The 19,933-nt window shown below is 38.1% G+C and overlaps 1 protein-coding gene across 5 annotated transcripts in view; it reads right to left on the bottom strand.

Annotated features, from left to right (window-relative positions):
• Window positions 1-19,933, bottom strand: part of sbf1 (SET binding factor 1) — a 70,195-nt gene that overhangs the window by 4,208 nt on the left and 46,054 nt on the right. For 4 of the 5 annotated variants that reach the window (XM_048154837.1, XM_048154838.1, XM_048154839.1 and 1 more), the window contains 28 exons: window positions 18,999-19,076; window positions 18,735-18,848; window positions 18,514-18,642; window positions 18,298-18,396; window positions 16,655-16,859; window positions 16,426-16,538; window positions 15,072-15,221; window positions 14,788-14,856; window positions 14,335-14,496; window positions 13,433-13,695; window positions 12,966-13,138; window positions 12,773-12,846; window positions 9,512-9,704; window positions 9,148-9,278; window positions 7,189-7,364; window positions 6,362-6,498; window positions 6,061-6,268; window positions 5,768-5,964; window positions 4,243-4,380; window positions 4,000-4,095; window positions 3,688-3,762; window positions 3,163-3,335; window positions 2,805-2,987; window positions 2,596-2,697; window positions 2,327-2,512; window positions 771-897; window positions 505-635; window positions 63-302 (listed from right to left, as the gene is read on the bottom strand). In XM_048154837.1, coding sequence (XP_048010794.1) covers window positions 63-302; window positions 505-635; window positions 771-897; window positions 2,327-2,512; window positions 2,596-2,697; window positions 2,805-2,987; window positions 3,163-3,335; window positions 3,688-3,762; window positions 4,000-4,095; window positions 4,243-4,380; window positions 5,768-5,964; window positions 6,061-6,268; window positions 6,362-6,498; window positions 7,189-7,364; window positions 9,148-9,278; window positions 9,512-9,704; window positions 12,773-12,846; window positions 12,966-13,138; window positions 13,433-13,695; window positions 14,335-14,496; window positions 14,788-14,856; window positions 15,072-15,221; window positions 16,426-16,538; window positions 16,655-16,859; window positions 18,298-18,396; window positions 18,514-18,642; window positions 18,735-18,848; window positions 18,999-19,076 — 4,122 coding nt within the window. The remainder of the gene's footprint in view (window positions 1-62; window positions 303-504; window positions 636-770; window positions 898-2,326; window positions 2,513-2,595; window positions 2,698-2,804; window positions 2,988-3,162; window positions 3,336-3,687; window positions 3,763-3,999; window positions 4,096-4,242; window positions 4,381-5,767; window positions 5,965-6,060; window positions 6,269-6,361; window positions 6,499-7,188; window positions 7,365-9,147; window positions 9,279-9,511; window positions 9,705-12,772; window positions 12,847-12,965; window positions 13,139-13,432; window positions 13,696-14,334; window positions 14,497-14,787; window positions 14,857-15,071; window positions 15,222-16,425; window positions 16,539-16,654; window positions 16,860-18,297; window positions 18,397-18,513; window positions 18,643-18,734; window positions 18,849-18,998; window positions 19,077-19,933) is intronic. The other variant, XM_048154840.1, reaches the window with a different exon arrangement.

The following is a 19,933-nucleotide window of genomic DNA, read 5'->3' as shown; positions in this document are numbered from 1 at the left end:
TCAGGATACATGTATAAAGAAGATCATTTCATTAGAATGAGGACTTTTGCTTTATTCCTCACCTGCAAGAGTTTGGTGATGGCATCAGGCACTACTTTACTGAGGCTGTCATAGCAAGGCCAGACGATCCTCCGCTGGGACTTGGGTGCTGTTGTCTCCTGCTTTTCACCAGCTTCTTCCTGTAGCTTCTCCTGTCGACCCCGCACTAATTCCCAGTCAAAGGATGGACCCTCAGAAAGCGTTTCCTCCGTGTAAAAGTCCCAAACCTTCAAGTTGGAGATGAAGCTGTAGGGCTTTAAGACCTGCAAAAAAAAAAAGAAGAAATGTGAGTTACACACACTAACCAACAGAGGGCACTAGAGTATCACTAATATAAAAAACTAACATCAATAGAAGGATATGTATACATGATTTAATGGTCACGAGTTGCAAATTACATAATGAAAAAAGTCAACTTAATCTCAAACTGAACTGAGAAAGACAATAACAAAATTAGAAAATGACCTCTTCCTCCTCAGGTGAAAACATGTAGTTGTAGAATATGGGGCTCTTCTTGTTGAGTCGGTCAATGTAATCCCAGACAGACTTACACACTTGAGGGTTCTTCCTCTCGCCTTTTTCCTCATACAAGACACCTAAACAGAAAACACATTGGAATAGGGCCAAACAGCAATAACATGAAAAGATCACAATCTCATTACGAGAGTCAAAGATTATAGCTGGCGTTATGTTGAAAAGTTGTCGATTAATGGTTGTCAATTTAGACTCACCAAGTTCTATGCGCTCATAGTCTGAGTCCAGCAGGAAGGTGCGGAAACGGTTGGAGACGTAGTGGTAGGCTAGGAACTTCAGGTAGTACTGACTGAACTCAAATTCCATGGGGAACTGCAGATGGATCTGTTGTGAAAATGAGCAGATGGGAGAATATGGAAATGCAGCATCTATCAGATCTTAATGTGCAGAACAACTAATTAAATTTGCTTGCGTTAAACATGGACTGACTGGAAAACCATCACAAGACTACTAAAAGCTGGGTTTATATGCCCAAAACCACAACACAAAACCATATATAAGAGTATATATGACAAAAAGAACCGGGCCCAAGACTGAACCTTGTGGGACACCATTAGAAATATTAAGCAGTTCATCTGTAAATCATAAATATGCATGTTGCATCAATCAGAAAAGTAATTATGAAGGTATCTACAAACTGTGGAGTCATAGCAATGAGGTAAAAACCATTTTTAGGGAGCAGAGAATATACTGGGCAAGTTTTCTTACATACAGTCTTCTACTTGACAAGGATGGCAATGTATTTTTTTCCACCCACCACAGTATTTAAAAAATAAATTTACTCATTTTGTTGCATAAACAATAATGTCATCACTATAAACTAAGAATGTCATCACAACATTTGAAAAATATCTTTAGAACCATATATAAAGTATATATGAAAAAAAAAAACCTGACCCAAGACTTAACATATTGGGACAGAGATAAAAGCCATTTTAATGAAACAGACATAAGTGAGAAGGACACGGGATAAGAAACAAGACCATCTGGATTTCTAGAAGCTTAATCGTTTTTATTGTGTAAAAGATAATCATCTTTGATATCTTGTTAAATCCAGATCCAATGTCCTGAAATCCCACTATTAAGCAATCTCATTCTTTATATGTCCGGGGAAAGAAAGTCTTTCCTTATCTTCAGGGTAAATTAACTGGATAAGTCTTGCACAATCCAGTTGAGTTAAAGTGCGGTATCTCATCTTTGAATGTGTGGCTGGTTTAGAGTGACAAAGCAGGAAGTTGGGACATGTATGAGTATATCGGCATGTATTAACAAGCTCCCTTTCTATACCTGCTCACATCATCACCAAAACAGATAAGGTTCCTTCCTTTTTTCTTTCCTTTTGGACAACACTTTCCAAGATTGTGGTGATTGCTTTTTATCAGCATCCAACAAAGCAGTCATCTGACCACGCACATGTAATTTTTACAGTGAACAAGATAAGACCTTTCCAGAAATAGATTTTAACAGCTCCAATGAAAAACTGAATAAATATAAATAATGCATGTAAACATGTGAGACATCCTGTATGCAATAATAGCATGCATTGGAGTGCATAAAGAAAATGGTGAAACATTAACAAATGAAAAAAAAAAAAAAAATCTTAAAATACTGGCATATATTGCAAACGCATGTGCATGTACAATTACAGATAATAATACTATTTTCTTGACCAGCGGAAGGTTGAGATTATTATCAGCCATCCCTGCTCTCAGCCACTAGAAAACCTGTATCGAACAGCCACCAGAACACATACCTGGTGCACACAGTCGAGGAACTGAAGGAAGATAGGTGTGAATCCGCTGCTCTGGCTGGTTAGCGTCTGGGCTCCACGGTGGCTGAATCTATGGCCAAACGACAACCACTCTTTCTCCACGAGCAGCCTGAAGCCATCAATCGTTCGGTAGTATGGATCCGACAGCAGCTGCACCAAGGACACCACCTACATCCAACACAGCATTAATGCACACATGGCCCAAAATCGATAGCAGACACAGCTCACGCATGTTTAAGTGTGTGTCCTACCTGTGTTGTGACATCCCAGCCATCTTCCAGACTAACCATGACAGAGGAACCAGTGTCCAGCAGCTCCACAACAAGAACGGACACCTGTAAAACCCTATGAAGCTATGGGACACAAACACAATAAACATCAATAACATCAAAAATTGCAGCAGACTATTACACTGGATTTTAAAACGTAAGCAATTAAAATGAGAAAAGGTGCAAGGTACCAGATTCATCCACTCCGACTCCTCCAGGCAACGGTGAAAAGTCATGTTTTGATCATTTGGGTTGGATGAGGAGGAAGGCACACAGGCTTTCATCAGCTTCTTGAAACTGTTCTTCACCTGCCGTACATCGAAGACCTCGATGGGCACCACCTCCCACTGTTGGAAGGAGTCCTGCTTTCCACCCTGAACAAGACACCACAAGGCTCGGCGTTTAACTTGTGCACCCACAATACAATACTGCAATTAATAGGTTTAATTAAATCTAGAATATATGATATCTTTATCGTAGGAAGCAATTTGCAGCTCTTGGAAATTTTGCTATGCATGCATATTGCTATGAAAGTTTATATATTTTAACCTTGAGCTGGGACTTGTCTCCAATGATGTAGAGATACGCTCTCTGTTGGCGAAGGAAATAGGTCTCGGTTGGGCCTCCATTAGCCTGGGGAGACTCTTTCCCAGCCAGCCTGTTCCCCACATCAGGGTTATACGTGCTGAGCCGCCCGCTTCCACGAATACTGCCCCATTTCCCTGAGAAACACAAAGAGGACCAATGGAGATCATTTACTGCTGGAGAATGGGCAATTAATTCTGCTATGTGGAATCGTTTGGGTGTTTATTTGGGTATTGGTGCAGAGAATTTGGGATTTCTACAAACACATTATAGACAATGATAATGACGATCTGGTGGATCACATGCAAAGAGATGCTCATAACATCCGCACAAACAATACAAATCAAACAGACATGGTGGTCAATGATTAGTTAGCACAGATAAAAAAGGATGACAACACTACAAGGAAACTTAGTGCTCAATCTTGTTGGCGTCATTGTCGAGAAATTTGATTGGTTAGATTTGAGAGCAGGGGCGGGCCTACTGTACCTCTAGGCGAGTTGCGGGCCTTGACTGAAACTCTAGGCTGGGAGAGGGAGATGACCCTTGCCCTCTGACCCAGCGCTAAGGTCAGATGACATAAAAATGCCCATTACTATCAGCAAACAAATTAGGGCAGATATTTTAGCCCAATTAATTAACATTAGCATAACAAGCCAATACAAAAATGCACACAATGACTTCCTCTGTCAAGTAGGATTGAATGTCAAATTATATTTGAATATAAATGGTTGGGAACAAAGGAATGAATGGCGTGGTTAAGTCGTGAGGATCTTATAAAGTCTTAGACACACTTCTCACCTCCTCGACTGAAGGTTCCTGGCACATCCTCTTTAGTCCCCATGACTTGTTTCATTAAAGCTCCAATTTTAGGCTGCCTCAGCTTGTCTGATGAGTCTGAGGCCCAAAAATAATACACACATAACACATTAGGGTGTGAATATCACAAGTGAATTGTTAAGGTGCATCTAATTGTCTGACATGGATTTTGAGGATTAGTATTGGAAGGGTAGAGTAAGGTTAGGGTCAGGGTCACAGTCTGACCTGAGGTGCTCATGTGTGAGGAGGTGAAGCCGCTGAGTGTGTTCCTCCCACTGGCTTCACTGTACGAGGGCATGGAGCTGATGATGGCCTGCAAATACTTCTCCTGCTCCAGGCTGGTGGAGTCGGCCTGGGATGGGCCTGAAACCAAACACAACTTAGTTTTATTCCATCAATATATTCTAGTTGGTCTCTTCCTGTGCTCATCTGCTTCATGTAAATGTGTCTTGGTGGTTAGAGAGCTGGGCTTAAATAGTAGAGCTCAAACAGAAGAGCAGAGGTGCTAGCATGCCAAAGGTCATGGGTTCGATTCCCAGGGAATGCATGAACTGATAAAATGCAGATCTTGAATGTATAAAAGTGACTGCCAAACGCATAAATAGCCTATAATATGTAATATACTTATGTATGCATGTAATATACTTATACCAGTGTTATAATTAATTAAAATTAAAACGCTAATTGAAATAAAGCTGAAATAAAATCTAAGATTAGATGAAGGACTTGGAGAAAAAAAAAAAAAATAGAAATGCTACCTTGAAATAAGGTTGAAGTACTAAAATGACTAAATCTGAAATTGAAATATAAATTAAAGCTACACAAATTAACACAAATTAAGATATTTTAGTTGAAATCCGATGGCTCTGTGAGGCCTCCATAGGGAGCAATGGACACTTCCTCTCTCAAGATCCATAAAGGTACTAAAAACATATTTAAATCTGTTCATGTGAGTAAAGTGGTTCAATATTAATATTATAAAGCGACGAGAATATTTTTGGAGCGCCAAAAAAAACAACGACTTATTTAGTGATGGCCGATTTCAAAACACTGCTTCATGAAGCATCGGAGCACAAATGAATCAGTGTGTCGAATCATGATTTGGATTGCGTGTCAAACTGCCAACGGCTGAAATCACGTGACTTTGGCGCTCCGAACAGCAGATTCGACACACTGATTCATCTGTGCTCCGATGCTTCCTGAAGCAGTGTTTTGAAATCGGGCATCACTATATAAGTCGTTATTTTGTGTTTTTTGGTGCTCCAATATTAATTTTGGTGCTTTATAATATTAATATTGAACCACTGTGCTCACATGAACCGATTTAAATATGTTTTTAGTACCTTTATGGATCTTGAGAGAGGAAGTGTCATTGCTTCCTATGGAGGCCTCACGGAGCCATCGGATTTCAACTAAAATATCTTAATTTGTGTTCTGAAGATTAACGAAGGTCTTACGAGTGTGGAACGGCATGAGGGTGAGTAATAAATGACAGAATTTTCATTTTTGGGTGAACTAACCCTTTAATAAATACTATAATAGCAAATAAAAAACACTAAAATAACACTTTAAATATTTAAAATATAAATATTAATTAATATTAATTAAAATACAATACAGTATAATACTAAAAAAATAAATATTTAAAAAAAATATAAAATAAAATAAAATAAAATAAAATAAAATAAAAATGATTACTAGATAAGATAATGGCTACTTAAAAATTTTAAATTTGCATTTGGGCTCTGACCTGCAGTGGGTGCATTGGGTGATTTAAAGAAGCCCACGACGCCTTTAGCATGCAGGCCGGCCGAGCGCAGCAGCACAGCTTTGGTGCGGGAGTTCCTCCAGCACACCACAGGAAAGCGGTTCTGCCGGTAGCAGCGGCAGATTCGCTGGATGGTGGAATCAGGGATGCTCTGAGGCACGATCAGTAACCCCGGGTAGCTGAAACACATGGACAGAAAGGCAATGAGATTTAGACATAAATACTACGTGGTTAACAGTGTTTGAAATTTTATTTCTGAGAAATCTGGGACTCACCTTCGGCAGACCGTGTACATCCGGTTGACGGTGGAGATCCGGAAGGGTTCGTTTTTAGAGCGCGTCAGGCTGTTGCTGAGCGTTCCCAGTCCCAGGCGCTGATAGTCACGACAGCAGGCCCGCTCGACCACATTACTCATGGTCTGGCGGTCTGACGAACGGATGGTGGAGGAGAGCGTGAGCGAACTCTGGTCCGGCTCTTCAGACACTGTTCAATCAAAGAAGTTGCATTATATTGCATAATCACGTGTTGGTGATCAAAATGTCAAAGTATGAGTGTATGTTTTTGTGTTCATCTTACCAGAGATCTCATCCTCATCAATCTCTGACTGCAAACTGCTGCGGTTTTCCCAGGTCGGTGGGGAATACTTCTTCCGGGTTACATGTTGACGCCCAATGGTCCTCTTTGCGGTCTTGACCAGGTTTTTAGACAGCGTTCTAGAAGAAACAGCAGCTCAAACCTTTTAATCACTTGAAAAATCATATTAATGTTATGTTCAAGAATGAATACATATAAAATAAAAATACATATTTACACATATTCCTCAACAGTTAAATACACCTTGAATATTTATATTGTAAGGTCAAATATAAAAAATAATAAAACAAATATAAAACAATATTTTATAATACACATTTTCACATAGCTCACTATAAACCATGTTTGCATGTAGATATCAAGCACTTTTTCCAAGCCTAGAGGGAAGACTGTCTGAGCTGCTGTCATGGTGTATTTTTCTAAAACACTAAAAGCTGCTTTTAAAAGAGTTTGAAGATAATTGGTCCCGCCTTCAAGGGCAGCGAAGAACAGAACCGCATCTGAGTTTGCCATGACACCCATTTGCTGCTAATGCAGGATCGAAATGCAAAAGCTTTCGAATTTTCCACTGCTGAATAATTCAAGGCTTGCGCAGCATCGCCACATGCCATTTCTTTTCCTCTCGCTCTCACTGGTTTTTAACCAGTGCCACTGGGACACATGACCCAAACAGGAAGAGGCTGGATCGAGAAAGCATTTATGTGAGTGTGAGAGAAAGATGGGCAAAAAAACAGAAATGATGTGCTGAGAGTTGTGTTGTTTAAAGGAGAAGATCCTTCTATCCTAGACTAGCATCCATTAGTTCTTACTTTAGCGACTGGTTCTTGTCCTTGGTCTTGTGCTCCACCACAAGTTTTGCAGACTGACCCACAGTGAAGGCAAACGTGCCCTGGACGTGCTGTGGGTATCTGAGCTTATGCATGTGCTTCCTGAACACCTCAGCGAGATCCGACGCCACCTCCTCATCAAAGGCGATCTTCATAAGCTACAAGAGAGAAGAAAGATTAAAGTAACTGAGAAAAATCAAGGCTTGATCAATTCGCATGACACTAAATCACAAATAAATAAAAATATTTGCAAGCAATTTTTTTGCACAAAAATCCTTCACACAAAGTCCGATACAGGTTTTTGTCATTTGTCATTATTTGCGATTATGTTTACTCAGCTACAGCAATAGAATGATTGCCATAGGGATTTCCTGGAATGACGCGTGTTATTGACTTCTTGGAGTTTCTGGAGAGAGCGCCCTCTGGCGTTCAGAAGGAGCAGCATTTACTACTGATCACAGAGCTGTGCTTTACTGAGAAGCTGCGCATAAAATAATCACAACCTTTGCCAAATCGCGTGCGGTTTAATTTCGATTAATCGCGCAACCCTAGTGTACTCATATTACTATGAATGGGAGAAAGTGCAATGTGCAATATGGTGGAATGAGTCCAACCTTCTAAATAAAGCTAAAGAAGCTAAAGATCTTTGGAGAATTTGATGTTCCTCATTCAAAGAGACAGGAGCTGGACTGACATAGCTGCCCGACAGGAGTTTCAAATATGGCAGCCGAGTGAAATGAGTTGCCTTAAAGGGACTCAGACAATACTAAATATACATAAAAATACTGCTTCGTTATAAAATTAAAGGTGCCCTAGATTCAAAAATTGAATTTACCTTGGCATAGTTGAATAACAGGAGTTCAGTACATGGAAAAGACATACAGTGAGTCTCAAACCCCATTGTTTCCTCCTTCTTATATAAATCTCATTTGTTTAAACGACCTCCGAAGAACAGGCAAATTTCAACATAACACGGACTGTTACGTAACAGTCGGGATCATTAATATGTACGCCCCCAATATTTGCATAATGCCAGCCCATGTTCAAGGGATTACACAAGCCAGTATTAACGTCTGGAGCTGCACACAGCCGAATCATCAGACTAGGTAAGCAAGAACAACAGCCAAAAATGGCAGATGGAGCAATAATAACTGACATGATCCATGATAGCATGATATTTTTACTGATATTTGTAAATTGTCTTTCTAAATGTTTCGTTAGCATGTTTCTAATGTACTGTTAAATGAGGTTAAAGTTACCATCGTTTCTTACTGTATTCACGGAGACGAGAGCCGTCACTGTTTTCATTTTTTAAACACTTGCCGTCTGTATAATGCATAAACACAACTTCATTCTTTATAAATCTCTCCAACAGTGTAGCATTAGCCATTAGCCACGGAGCATAGCCTCAAATTCACTCAGAATAAAACGTTAACATCCAAATAAATACTTTACTCACATAATTCGAAGCATGCATACAGCATGCATGACGAACATCTTGTAAAGATCCATTTGAGGGTTATATTAGCTGTGTGAACTTTGTAAATGCGCTGTAATATAGTCGAGAGCTCGTGTGGCAGGGAGCACGCGATTTAAGGGGGCGGTGCCGAGTGTAAATCAGTGCATTGTTAATGATGCCCCAAAATAGGCAGTTAAAAAAATTAATTTAAAAAAATCTATGGGGTATTTTGAGCTGAAACTTCACAGACACATTCAGGAGACATCTTAGACTTATATTACATCTTGTGAAAAAGCATTCTTGGGCACCTTTAAAAAAAAAAAAAAAACTGAATAATATATAAAATTACATAAAATTAAATTACATAATATATAATGTAATATTAATCTGTATTAACTGAATGGGAAGGGTTTTTGTGCACTTATATAACTTCATGTACTGTGAGTGATGGAGCAAAAGGAAAGGCAGGTGATGCTCAATACCTGAAAGGTGCAGGAACGCAGCTGGAGACCATCCTGTATATACTGATCCATGGGAAGGTTAAGATTAGAGATCCGCTTCTCTTTTGTGAGGGAGGCGACAGGGAAAGAGCGGGTGACCACTTGCTCTCCAACTGCACAATACAAACACGTACGGCAACATTTATTGCACCTCCAAAAAGGCTTTTTGCCTTGATTTCCATTTTCATATTTCACAGTATGTTAAATATTTCAAGTTAGTGTCCTACATCTCTTAAACAGAAAATTACTCGAGACAAGGACAACATTTCTATAATTCATGACCAACAGACTTGCTGCTCTCAACTAATCATGCAAAATCAATCCCTCTTAACCAACAGGAGCATACCGAGAGGGTCGGTGGGTGTGCCCTTGAAGATGAGCCGGTAGGTAGTGAGAAAGATGGCTCCTTCGGCAGGCAGCAGGGGCGGACCACCCATCGAGCCAGTGGCTTCCTCTCGGCCGTCTGCTATGAGGTGCACCCGCATGCCGTCCATCACGAACTCCTCACCGGGCAGTAGAGTTGGTCTCAAAAGCTTGGGCTGGAGACAGAGGAAAATAAAGAGGAAATAGAGAGAAAAGACAAGTAAATTAAAAGAAAGAAATTGAGGAAAGCAAAAAAGGAAAGTAATGACTGTCAGCATATATTATGTTCAAGTTGCTCAAATGTAAAATTAATCACATCAAGCATGCAGAATGCTTCAACATATCATGAACTGGAGGAAACGGATCATTCAAATCACAAAGGTGCATTTCCTCTCAGTTGGTTTGACATTTCTGTATGTTAATGGTCTTGAGCATGTAAAAACACTTTCAGTCTAATGAGGACGTGTCAGTCCAAATTCAAGAGAAAGTTTCAGGTCAATATGAAACTGTATTCATAAGGTGATTTCTTTTCAAGTAAAACAGGATATTCAATCAAGTGGGACTGATTCTATCCATGGGAACTGGATCATGACGGCGTTACATAGCAAAATAAGTATAACCGTAAGAGCATCTCAACAGATTCCAAAAGTTTCACTTCTTTGCACTTACATTATATTCCATTACTGCAAATTACATTAACAAGAACTGGATTTTTTTTTTATTTATTTTTTTTTTAATCAAATGACCTAATGTTTTAACTTAACCTAATTTTTAAATCAAATTACCATTTTTTTTTAAATAACCAATTTATCAAATTAGCTATTTTTAAAATCAAATTAATCTTAAATCACAAATTGTTTTTATGAAATTGCTTTCATAAATTTAATTGACTTCAGTACCAAAAACAACAACAAAGCAATATTAGCTGTAATATTTTGATGAAAGATTACAAAAGACATTTTTCTTTTCTTCTGAATAACGTGCACTAGAGATGTGCCCCGAATCCGAATACTATATTCAGAAAGGAAATGATGAATTTTACGGAGCCCCTAAAGGGACATGGTGATGGAAAAAAAAAGTGTGAGTTTCAGTTTGCGTGCTTGGGATTTATCATGGATTCACTGAATTTACGGCCAACAAAGCAACGTAGCAAAACTTACTGAATATTCAAACTGAGTATTCGAATATTCAGTAAGTTTTGCTACGTTGCTTTGTTGGCCGTAAATTCAGTGAATCCATGATAAATCCCAAGCACGCAAACTGAAACTCACACTTTTTTTAAAAACTTTTTTTTCCATCACCATGTCCCTTTAGGATGAATATTCGAATATTCGACTATTTGTGCACACCCCTAAGAATTATATTGTTGGGTAATTATATAATTTTGCAGGCATCAGGGAGCCACTATCAATATGCGGAGTACTAAAACTGCCTTTTGCCGGTGCGCTCGCGATTTACTTTCACTTTCGAATTCGTGATCTTGTGTGTCTTGTGTAGAGGGAGCAGCGGTACTGATCACACATTTTACAATATAAGATGTTTGTCAATGAAGCTCAGGATTTGTTGCGCACCAAATCCTCTGACGTCATCCTGTCAGTCATCTGGCCTCACTCTCGTCATATGATAAGTGAAATCATGATGTACTGTAAAGTAACCGACTACAGCAACAAGCCTAACCATGTCCCTTTAGGCGCTCAGTAGAATGCGTTTTTCATTTTACATGCCTTTCCAAATAGGGAAATCCCTAATGTACACTGATGAATCATGCACAAATCAACATCTGACGTGCATTACAAAGTAAATAGGGTCCATTTTGATTTCACGTTGGCTTAAAGCATGGGATACTTGGATAAGTCTACTTAGAATTCAGATTGTAAAACATTCTGTAAAACGTTTTCATTCCCACAGTTCTTCTAACAAAATTTCATAAGTCCAGAAATGCCAGAAGCAACATTTTCATCAGGGAAAAGTAGCCTATGTTTATTTAATCGATGCTAGCATTTTTCTCTCTTTTTTTTTTCTTCAAATAAACAAATGGATTATGGGGCAAAAAACAGTGGGCTCTTTAACCCAGAATACTCTCCAGGCGCTTATGCAAAAGCAAGTTTCATCACATTTGATGCTGTGATTCTGAATGATTTACTGATCTCATGACCATCTACTGTCTTTCAGAGGAACGTGTCCTCGATCTTCAGCCCATTTGTCTAGAGCTGTACATTAGTCGGGGTCCATTCACACTCTCTCATTTGAGTTCTTATGAAAGTGTTCAATGCTAGCGTCCCATGACAGCACTGGTTGCTAGGCAATGAGTGATGAAAGATGCATGACTGGCTTCTCCAGCACAGAGTACTTTTCTTTAGAACTCAGTGGAGCGAAAATACAGTCAAGTCAAAAAAAACACTGCAAGGTCTTTACCACACTTCACTGCGCAGTTCTGCCATTGCAATAAAAGATGGGCATTTAAAGGAATAAATGACTCAATTTATTCTGTTCCACACCCATTTGACTGACTGTCTTCCATGAAACACAAAAGTAAAATAAAATAGCAGCAGGTTATTAAAATAAAATAAAATAAAATAAAATAAAAGCAGGTGTTCTTTTAAAATAAAATTAAATAAAATAAAATAAAATAAAATAAAATCAGGTGTTCTTTTAAAATAAAATAATAGCAGGTGTTCTTTTAAAGTAAAAAAGTAAAGTTAAATAAAGTAAAATAAAACAATAAATAAAAATAAATAAAACAAAACAAAACAAAATAAAGGCAAACAGGTTTGGAACAACACGATTGAGAGTAAATGAAGATAATTTGCATTTTTGCCCAAACTCTCCCTTTAAGACTGCTTTGAGATTAGACATAAGAGGAAGTGGACTGTGGAATACAGTGGAAATGTCTAAATTTGTCTTAAAACAAATGAAATAAACCATAAAGGTTTTGTTAGGGCATTCTGCTAGGATATTATGGTAATTTTGCACCAGGTTCTGCGATAAAATCAAACCTATGAGTTAAAAAAAAAAAAAAGCATGGCAGAACATCAGACTAAAGTGTGCTCAGAACAGCAGGCCAATAAGACCAGCATGCATCACTCAGGCCACGGTCAGTGAGGCAGTGTCACGTCACGCAAACGTACCTGCCATGGCACTCTGACTCAAGGGTGGTGGGGTTGAAGTGGTATGTGGGTGGATCTGCCTGGTTTTCTACACTGCATTTCCTGCCCAGCGGAACATAAAACAATGAGTTGGTTACCTTTTGGATAGGCGGCAGTCGTTTGCTCTCCCTGTGAACAGCGTCCAATGTCTCGATGTGCATCTGAACAATGTCTAAAAGAGAAACAAAATGGAATATTAACATTTTTAACGAATTGCAATTAAAAGAAAAACAAATTTAGCTCTGTTCAGACCCGTTCTGATGGCTGCATTGTCCGTGAAAATCCTTTTACCTGGTATCATTGTGTGAAGGGCCTTCAGGTGTTCGTTGGTCACGCCGCTCTCGTTGCACACTTTGTCAACAAAACGGTTGATGAACCGAACTACCGAGTTCGCAACATCCGAGCTTTCGGCATCCTCAAAGCCGCTCTCTGTGTCGTAGCTTTCTGCCATGCTGCCAGCAATACTGGACAAATGGGGAAATAAAATTAGTTGTGTAATATTTTTTATTTTATTTTTCTTTATTTTACTATACCTTTAATTTGACTTTATTTTATTTTTATAAATGGTATGTCTTATTGTGCCCAAACACAGCAGCACAGGTATTATTTTGTTTTATTATTTTATATTTTATTTAATTTAATTTCATTATTTTATTTTATTTTTTATATTTTTTTATTATTTTTTTATTTTATTTTATTAATTACATTACATTACATTACATTACTGTCTTATTGTGCCCACATGCAGCAGCACACACCTGTTAGTGACGTAGCTGTTGCTGACACTCTCCACATCTCCCAGGCCGGTGTTGCGGAGCAGGCGGTTTTTGCTGGTGTCGAGCGGCAGCAGCAGGTAGCTCATGCGGTTGGCGTAGTGAATGGCCTGACTGAACACCGTGCTCTCCTCCTTCTGAACGCGCTCCTGTTGCTGTTCTTTACTCAACGTGGGCCATAGACGGCTCTGCTCTGACGCCAACTCCAGGGCGCTCACCTGCTTCTGACCCCCCATGCCCTCCACCTCCTAAAAGACGCAGAGGTCAAAGGTCAAATACAAGAGGCAACAGTTAAAGAAAATACACCTTATATACATCAATTTTTAAACATAAAACAAATAACATATATTAACATTCTAATGTTTGGGGTTGATACAATGTTTTTGAAAGAAGGCTGCATTTATTTGATCAAAAGTACAGTAAAAAGTAATATTGTGTAATCTATTATTAGAATTTAAAATTCTAACTTCTAAATTTGAACTGTTTTCTATTTTAAAACATTAAAATGTTATTTATTCCTGTTAAATATGATCCTTCAGAAATCATTCTAATATGCTAATTTGCTGCTCAAGAAACATTATTATTACTGTATAATAAGAATTATCTTATAAAAATTTTTTGGGATTTTTTGATGAATAGAAAGTTAAAAATATAATTATTTTGTAACCATTTTAAATGTCTTTACTGTCACTTCTGATCAATTTAATGCACCCTTGCTGAATAAAAGTATAAATTAAAAAAATGAAAATAAAATCTTATTGACCCCAGAGGGTACAGTTTTATTAAAATTAAAGGTAACACTTAAAAATAACTTTCATAACTCAAAAACATTATTTAAATTCTTTCAAATAAAATAAAATAAAATAAAATAAAATAAAATAAATTACAGTGGTGGATGCGTCTCCCTCCTCGCCGTTCTCCAGGTACAGGGTCCGGATATGTTTCTGAACATCACTGTAAAACATGGCTTCCCAGAACTGCATATTCGTCCACACCATGTGCTCCTGAACGCAGCTGTAGGCGAACTGAGTGATGCCTCCCCCCAATTTCTGTAACGCACACAAAAACGGCAAACTCACATGCTTAAGTCAGAGAAAATCTACCATTTATCCAGTACCTTTTACAGAACAGTCATGCATTCATCACTCATTATTGAACTTCTCAAATCGGCCAAATATGTCCAGTTGGCTAGTCATTATCACAGAATAAGTTCACTATACATTATCCCACTTATTATATGGCTACTTACCACAAAAGTAATTGCATGTGAAATATTATAGCTTCTAGGTATCTACCAATTTTTATGATAAACATGTATATTTTACTTAAAAGTCACTAACCCGACAGAATGCGGTGACCAATGGCAGCAGGGCAGCAGCAATACCATGTTCATCCATATGTGAGCAGTCCTGAAGATAAAAATAGAAGCGTAATTGATATGCAGACATTAAAATATTTGAATAACACAATTTATGGAGGCAAACAATGATAAAAGTTGATCAACAATAATCATAAACTAAACCAAAACATCATATTTCCCACTTCCTTATTGCACCACAACAATCCGAGAAACATCCTGTATCTGATTTCTTGAAAATCTTTAGAGCACATTCCTGTGATTTACCTGCAGGGTGCAGTTCATCATCCGGATGATGTAGTCAAACTGTTGGTCGTCCAGAACAGCCCTGTTCTGCAGCACGTGCAGGTTGAGCTCCTGGGTCAGACAAACGCGCGCCGCCCGACCTTTCAGCGCCCGCAACACTGCCGGCATCAACTGCAGACACGCACACACAGTTAACACACGCATATCCACAAAAAATGACTCACTTGAGATCATAAAAGCTTCAGCTGAAACACCATAAATCTGGCTTATATTTAAAGTGCCCTTATTATGCTTTTTCAGATATTACCTTTCATGTAATATGTAATATAGCTGTTTATGAATGTAAAAGGTCTGCAAAGATCAAAGTGCACGATCAATGGAGTTATTGTGTCGTAAAATAAAGAACCAATACTGAACTTCTCGTTCCAGGAATTGTCAGTAATTCCAGTCTTACTTCCTTCATGAACCTACATAGGTTTGTAACAAATTTGCATAATGCCAGTCTATGGTCTTCATTGGCTGCCCGCGAACATCTACTTTGAATCGCCCTCAAACACTGTAGTTATAGCTGCGGACTGAAGAGAGGACCGCTTTCTGCGATGCAAAAGCAATTCCACTTTGCATGCACTTCCAAAAGATGAGGACTCGAGCTCAAATTGATACGGTGAAACCGATGCCGTCGTTATTGTTTGTATCACTGTGTATGAAGTGCTGAGAAGCTGAACTTCAGATATGATAAACTTGTTGTTAGTTTCAAATCAAACCATTCTTGTTCACATTACTTAAAAACTGATGTAACTACATTAACTTAATTTAATTGAGTTGTTTGTAGAGCAAATAGTTAATTTAATAAGGTAAATTAAGTCAATAAATGTGTTCACCTTATGTAATAAACTTTTATAAATTGAACATAACATTATTAAGTAAACTGCACAAATAAATATTATGTAACAGTGACAAATTCAAATGATTTTTATTTACTCAAAGAAATTTTGTCAGCTTTACTTCAATTTATTTTGTTCATGCAACTAAATTGTTATATGTACAAATTACTCAGTTGCGTGGAACCACTTGACATCTTTTTTAGGTAAATCCAACAATTCATTTGTTTGAGTTGAAATGGGAGTTTCCTTTCCGACACGTGCTGACCATCTGACCAATCAGATCAGAGTAAAAGGAAGTGTTTAGAGAAACAGGAAACGGCTTCAGAAAAGAAGTGATGCTGTAATGTATATTATGAGAAAATAAAAGTGTTTTTGGACCTTGGATGCACCTATTGTAGAAGACATCCAAAACAAAATTAGGAACCTTTAAAAGAGCATTATAGGGGCACTTTAACAGAAAAGCCTGACAAATATTTATAAGAGGTTCTTACCTTCTTGGCTTCCAGCATCTTGTTGTCAAAAATATATGTGATGCAGTTCCTGACCACCTCTAACCTCCTGGCGCTGTTTGCCATAACATTCCCGTTCCTGTCCACTATGTCACCTAGAAACCAGAGAAATAAAAACACATAAAGATTAGCACTAAGTTGTGTACATATCAATTCCTGTGGCAAGTTTTAGTTGATCTGAACTTTTGCTACATCAGATTTGCAATCTCACCCAGTGGAGGTCCGGATGGAACCATGCCCTTCAGCTCGGCCTTGACCACAGGCGGGGCGGTTTTGAGTTTTGCTGTAGCGTGGTCTATAAAGAGCTGCACGGAGACCTCGTCCAGGTGAGGGAAAGAGGTCTGTGGTAGCCGGTGATGCACGGCTTCAGCTGTCCTCTGAACTCGGTGCATGGTCACCGCTGGGTATGGGTTTTCCTGCCAGAAAAACAGTGTTTAGAGAAATAGCGATGCACCGATATTATAAGCCAATTCTCATGTCTTATAATACTATATATAATTTAACATGTATTTATATTTAATATCAATATCAAAATACTACACTAAATGTAAATGTTGCAAATGAATTTATGCATTACAACATTGCAATGTACTTATGGAAAATTAATTTTTATTTTGAGACTAACATTCTGCATAACTATCTTTCTTTTCAAGATATTTTGAAGAATGTTGGTTTTGGTTCCCATTCCTATTGTATTTTTTGCTCATAAAATGGAAGACACTGGGAACCAAAACTGTTTGTTTATGATCAATCTTCAATCATTCTTCTTCTTTTATATTCTTCTTCTTTTATTTTCTTCTTCTTTCACGGAAGAAAGAAAGTCATACAGGTTGTGACAATGCCATCCTAAAATGAAAATGAAGCCATCATTTACTCACCCTGGTGTTTTTCTAATGCAGCATGTCATTCTTTCTTTTTCGGATCACAAAATGAGAATGTTTTAAAAAATGTTCCACTCACGCTCGTTCATATAACCTAGGGCTGGGCGATGTATCGAATGCTTTTGTCACGCGCATTTCGTCAGTAAAGCCGGTTCCCTGATTACCGCTAAATCGCCATCACCTGCTTTCAAATGAAGCGGCATTTAATAGACAGAGCCGTAGTTCACTGATAAGCCACGCAATATCGCATTCAATATCGACGGCGATTCATATCGATATTGAACGCGATATTGCGTGGCTTATCAGTGAACTACGGCTCTGTCTATTAAATGCCGCTCCATTTGAAAGCAGGTGATGGCGATTTAGCGGCAATCAGGGAACCGGCTTTACTGACGAAATGCGCGTGACAAAAGCATTCGATATATCGCCCAGCCCTAATATAACCCTACCTGTTCTGGGGGTATATTCTCGCCCAGAAAAAGCAGTCAAGTTGTAAGAAATCAAGATTAATAAAAATGTGACATGAAATTTAAGGGCTATAAATGCCAAGTGTTACTTAAAGGCTTCATGCTGGTAGCTAGTAACTGCCATTAAATGGACAAGTGGAAAAAAAAGAGGTGTGTATGACATTAGAACAACTCCAGGGTGAGTAAACAATGACTTAATTTTCATTTTAGGGTGAACTATCCCTTTAAGTGAGAGAAAATACTTTTTTTTTTTTTTTTTTTTTTTAATTAATGTTCGCTGATAACTTATTGTACTGATATATTGAACATGCCTAACTGCAATTATTCTTTATTTCTGTAAAAATAAATAAATAAATAAATAAATAAAAGGTTGAGAGTAAAACAACAATAAACGAACAAAAAAAAAACTGTTTTAGTCTTAATTTTGACCTGGAAAGGTGATATTTTTCATGTTGAGACAAATGTGACATGGTGCACAGCAGATATGACACATGAATTTAACGAACATTTTTGAAAAGTTGCTCCGCCAGCTCCTTAATATGCTTCATCACTTTATGAGGATTTCCTGCCTCCTGTCGAATGCGCTCCACCTGATTGGCTATGAGCTACAGTGAAAGGAAAAGAGGGAGAAAGATCAGAGAGCTTGAAACAGACAAAGAGAAGACATCCTTCTCAATTTTCTATTGGATGTCAGCTATATCCATCTTACACCCATGACTTACATCATCAAACAGGTCTGTGGCTCGGTACGGAGGACCCCGCTCAGACACGAACCCAGCGAAGGCCATGCCGTCCAGCACCTTCATCAGGAAGTCATCCTCAGCTAGTGATCTCTGCCCCAAAAATGCAGCCTGGAGAAAAAACAACAAGATTTATAGGTCTGTTCATGCTTCTTTATTATCATATTTTCTGTGTGAAATTGAATTTTGGAGCTCTTCAGTACCTTATGGAAACGTATGACGGGTTCAGGGTGGATGCGAATTATATGCAAACACCATCGATAGCCCTGAAAGAGCTGCGCGAACAGCCACAGGAAGACAGCGCGGATCTCTTTATCCTATAACACACATGAAACAATGGCGCTCTCGTAAAACAATCACTTCCTGCAATGTCACGACACTTTGTATTTCTAGATGTGATGTCAAATGCTTGACGATTACACAAGGAAGGAGGAAAAACATATTTATAGATTAAACAAAAATTTTACCTGAATCTTAGGTGTGGATGGTTGAATGGAAGGTGGAGGAAAAGCGTGATCAGCCACTTCAAGCTCTGGGTCAAGAATCTTTATCACACAAAACATACATATATATTAAGATTACAGTACAATCCCTCTATCGATTGCCCACTACATACACCTAGTCACACTGATAAGAAGCGACAATGACGTTGACAAATTTTCTTTGAGGAAAATAATCTACGTTAACAATGCAAACAAAGACAGATGTAAATATTTGCTCTGACAACGATTCTTTGCTAAATGATTCAACACATGAAATTTTGTTTGGTTATAATTTGCAAAATAAGACTATTTTGTTGCAATTCATATTATTTTAAAGGTGCCCTAGAATCAAAAATAGAATTTACCTTGGCATAGTTGACTAACAAGAGTTCAGTACATGGAAAACAATACATTGAGTTTCAAACTCCATTGTTTCTTCCTTCTTGTGTAAATCTCATTTGTTTAAAAGACCTCCGAAGAACAGGCGAATCAGTAACAGTCGGGATCATTACTATGTACGCCCCCAATATTTGCATATGCCAGCCCATGTTCAAAGCATTAGACAAGGGCAGCCAATATTAACGTCTGGATCTGTGCACAGCTGAATCAACAGACTAGGTAAGCAAGCAAAGACAATAGCGAAAAATAGCAGATGGAGCAATAATAACTGACATGATCCATGATTACATGATATTTTTAGTGATATTTGTAAATTGTCTTTCTAAATGTTTCGTTAGCATGTTGCTAATGTACTGTTAAATGTGGTTAAAGTTGCCATCGTTTATTACTGTATTCACAGAGACAAGAGCCGTCACTATTTTCATTTTTAAACACTTGCAGTCTGTATAATTCATAAACACAACTTCATTCTTTATAAATCTCTCCAACAGTGTGTAATGTTAGCTTTAGCCACGGAGCAC

The sequence above is a fragment of the Megalobrama amblycephala genome, linkage group LG14 (assembly GCF_018812025.1).
Source record: "Megalobrama amblycephala isolate DHTTF-2021 linkage group LG14, ASM1881202v1, whole genome shotgun sequence".
Taxonomy (NCBI): Eukaryota; Metazoa; Chordata; class Actinopteri; order Cypriniformes; family Xenocyprididae; genus Megalobrama; species Megalobrama amblycephala.
The sequence above is the reverse complement of the archived record's forward strand: the minus strand, read 5'-3'. Positions and strand labels throughout refer to the sequence as shown.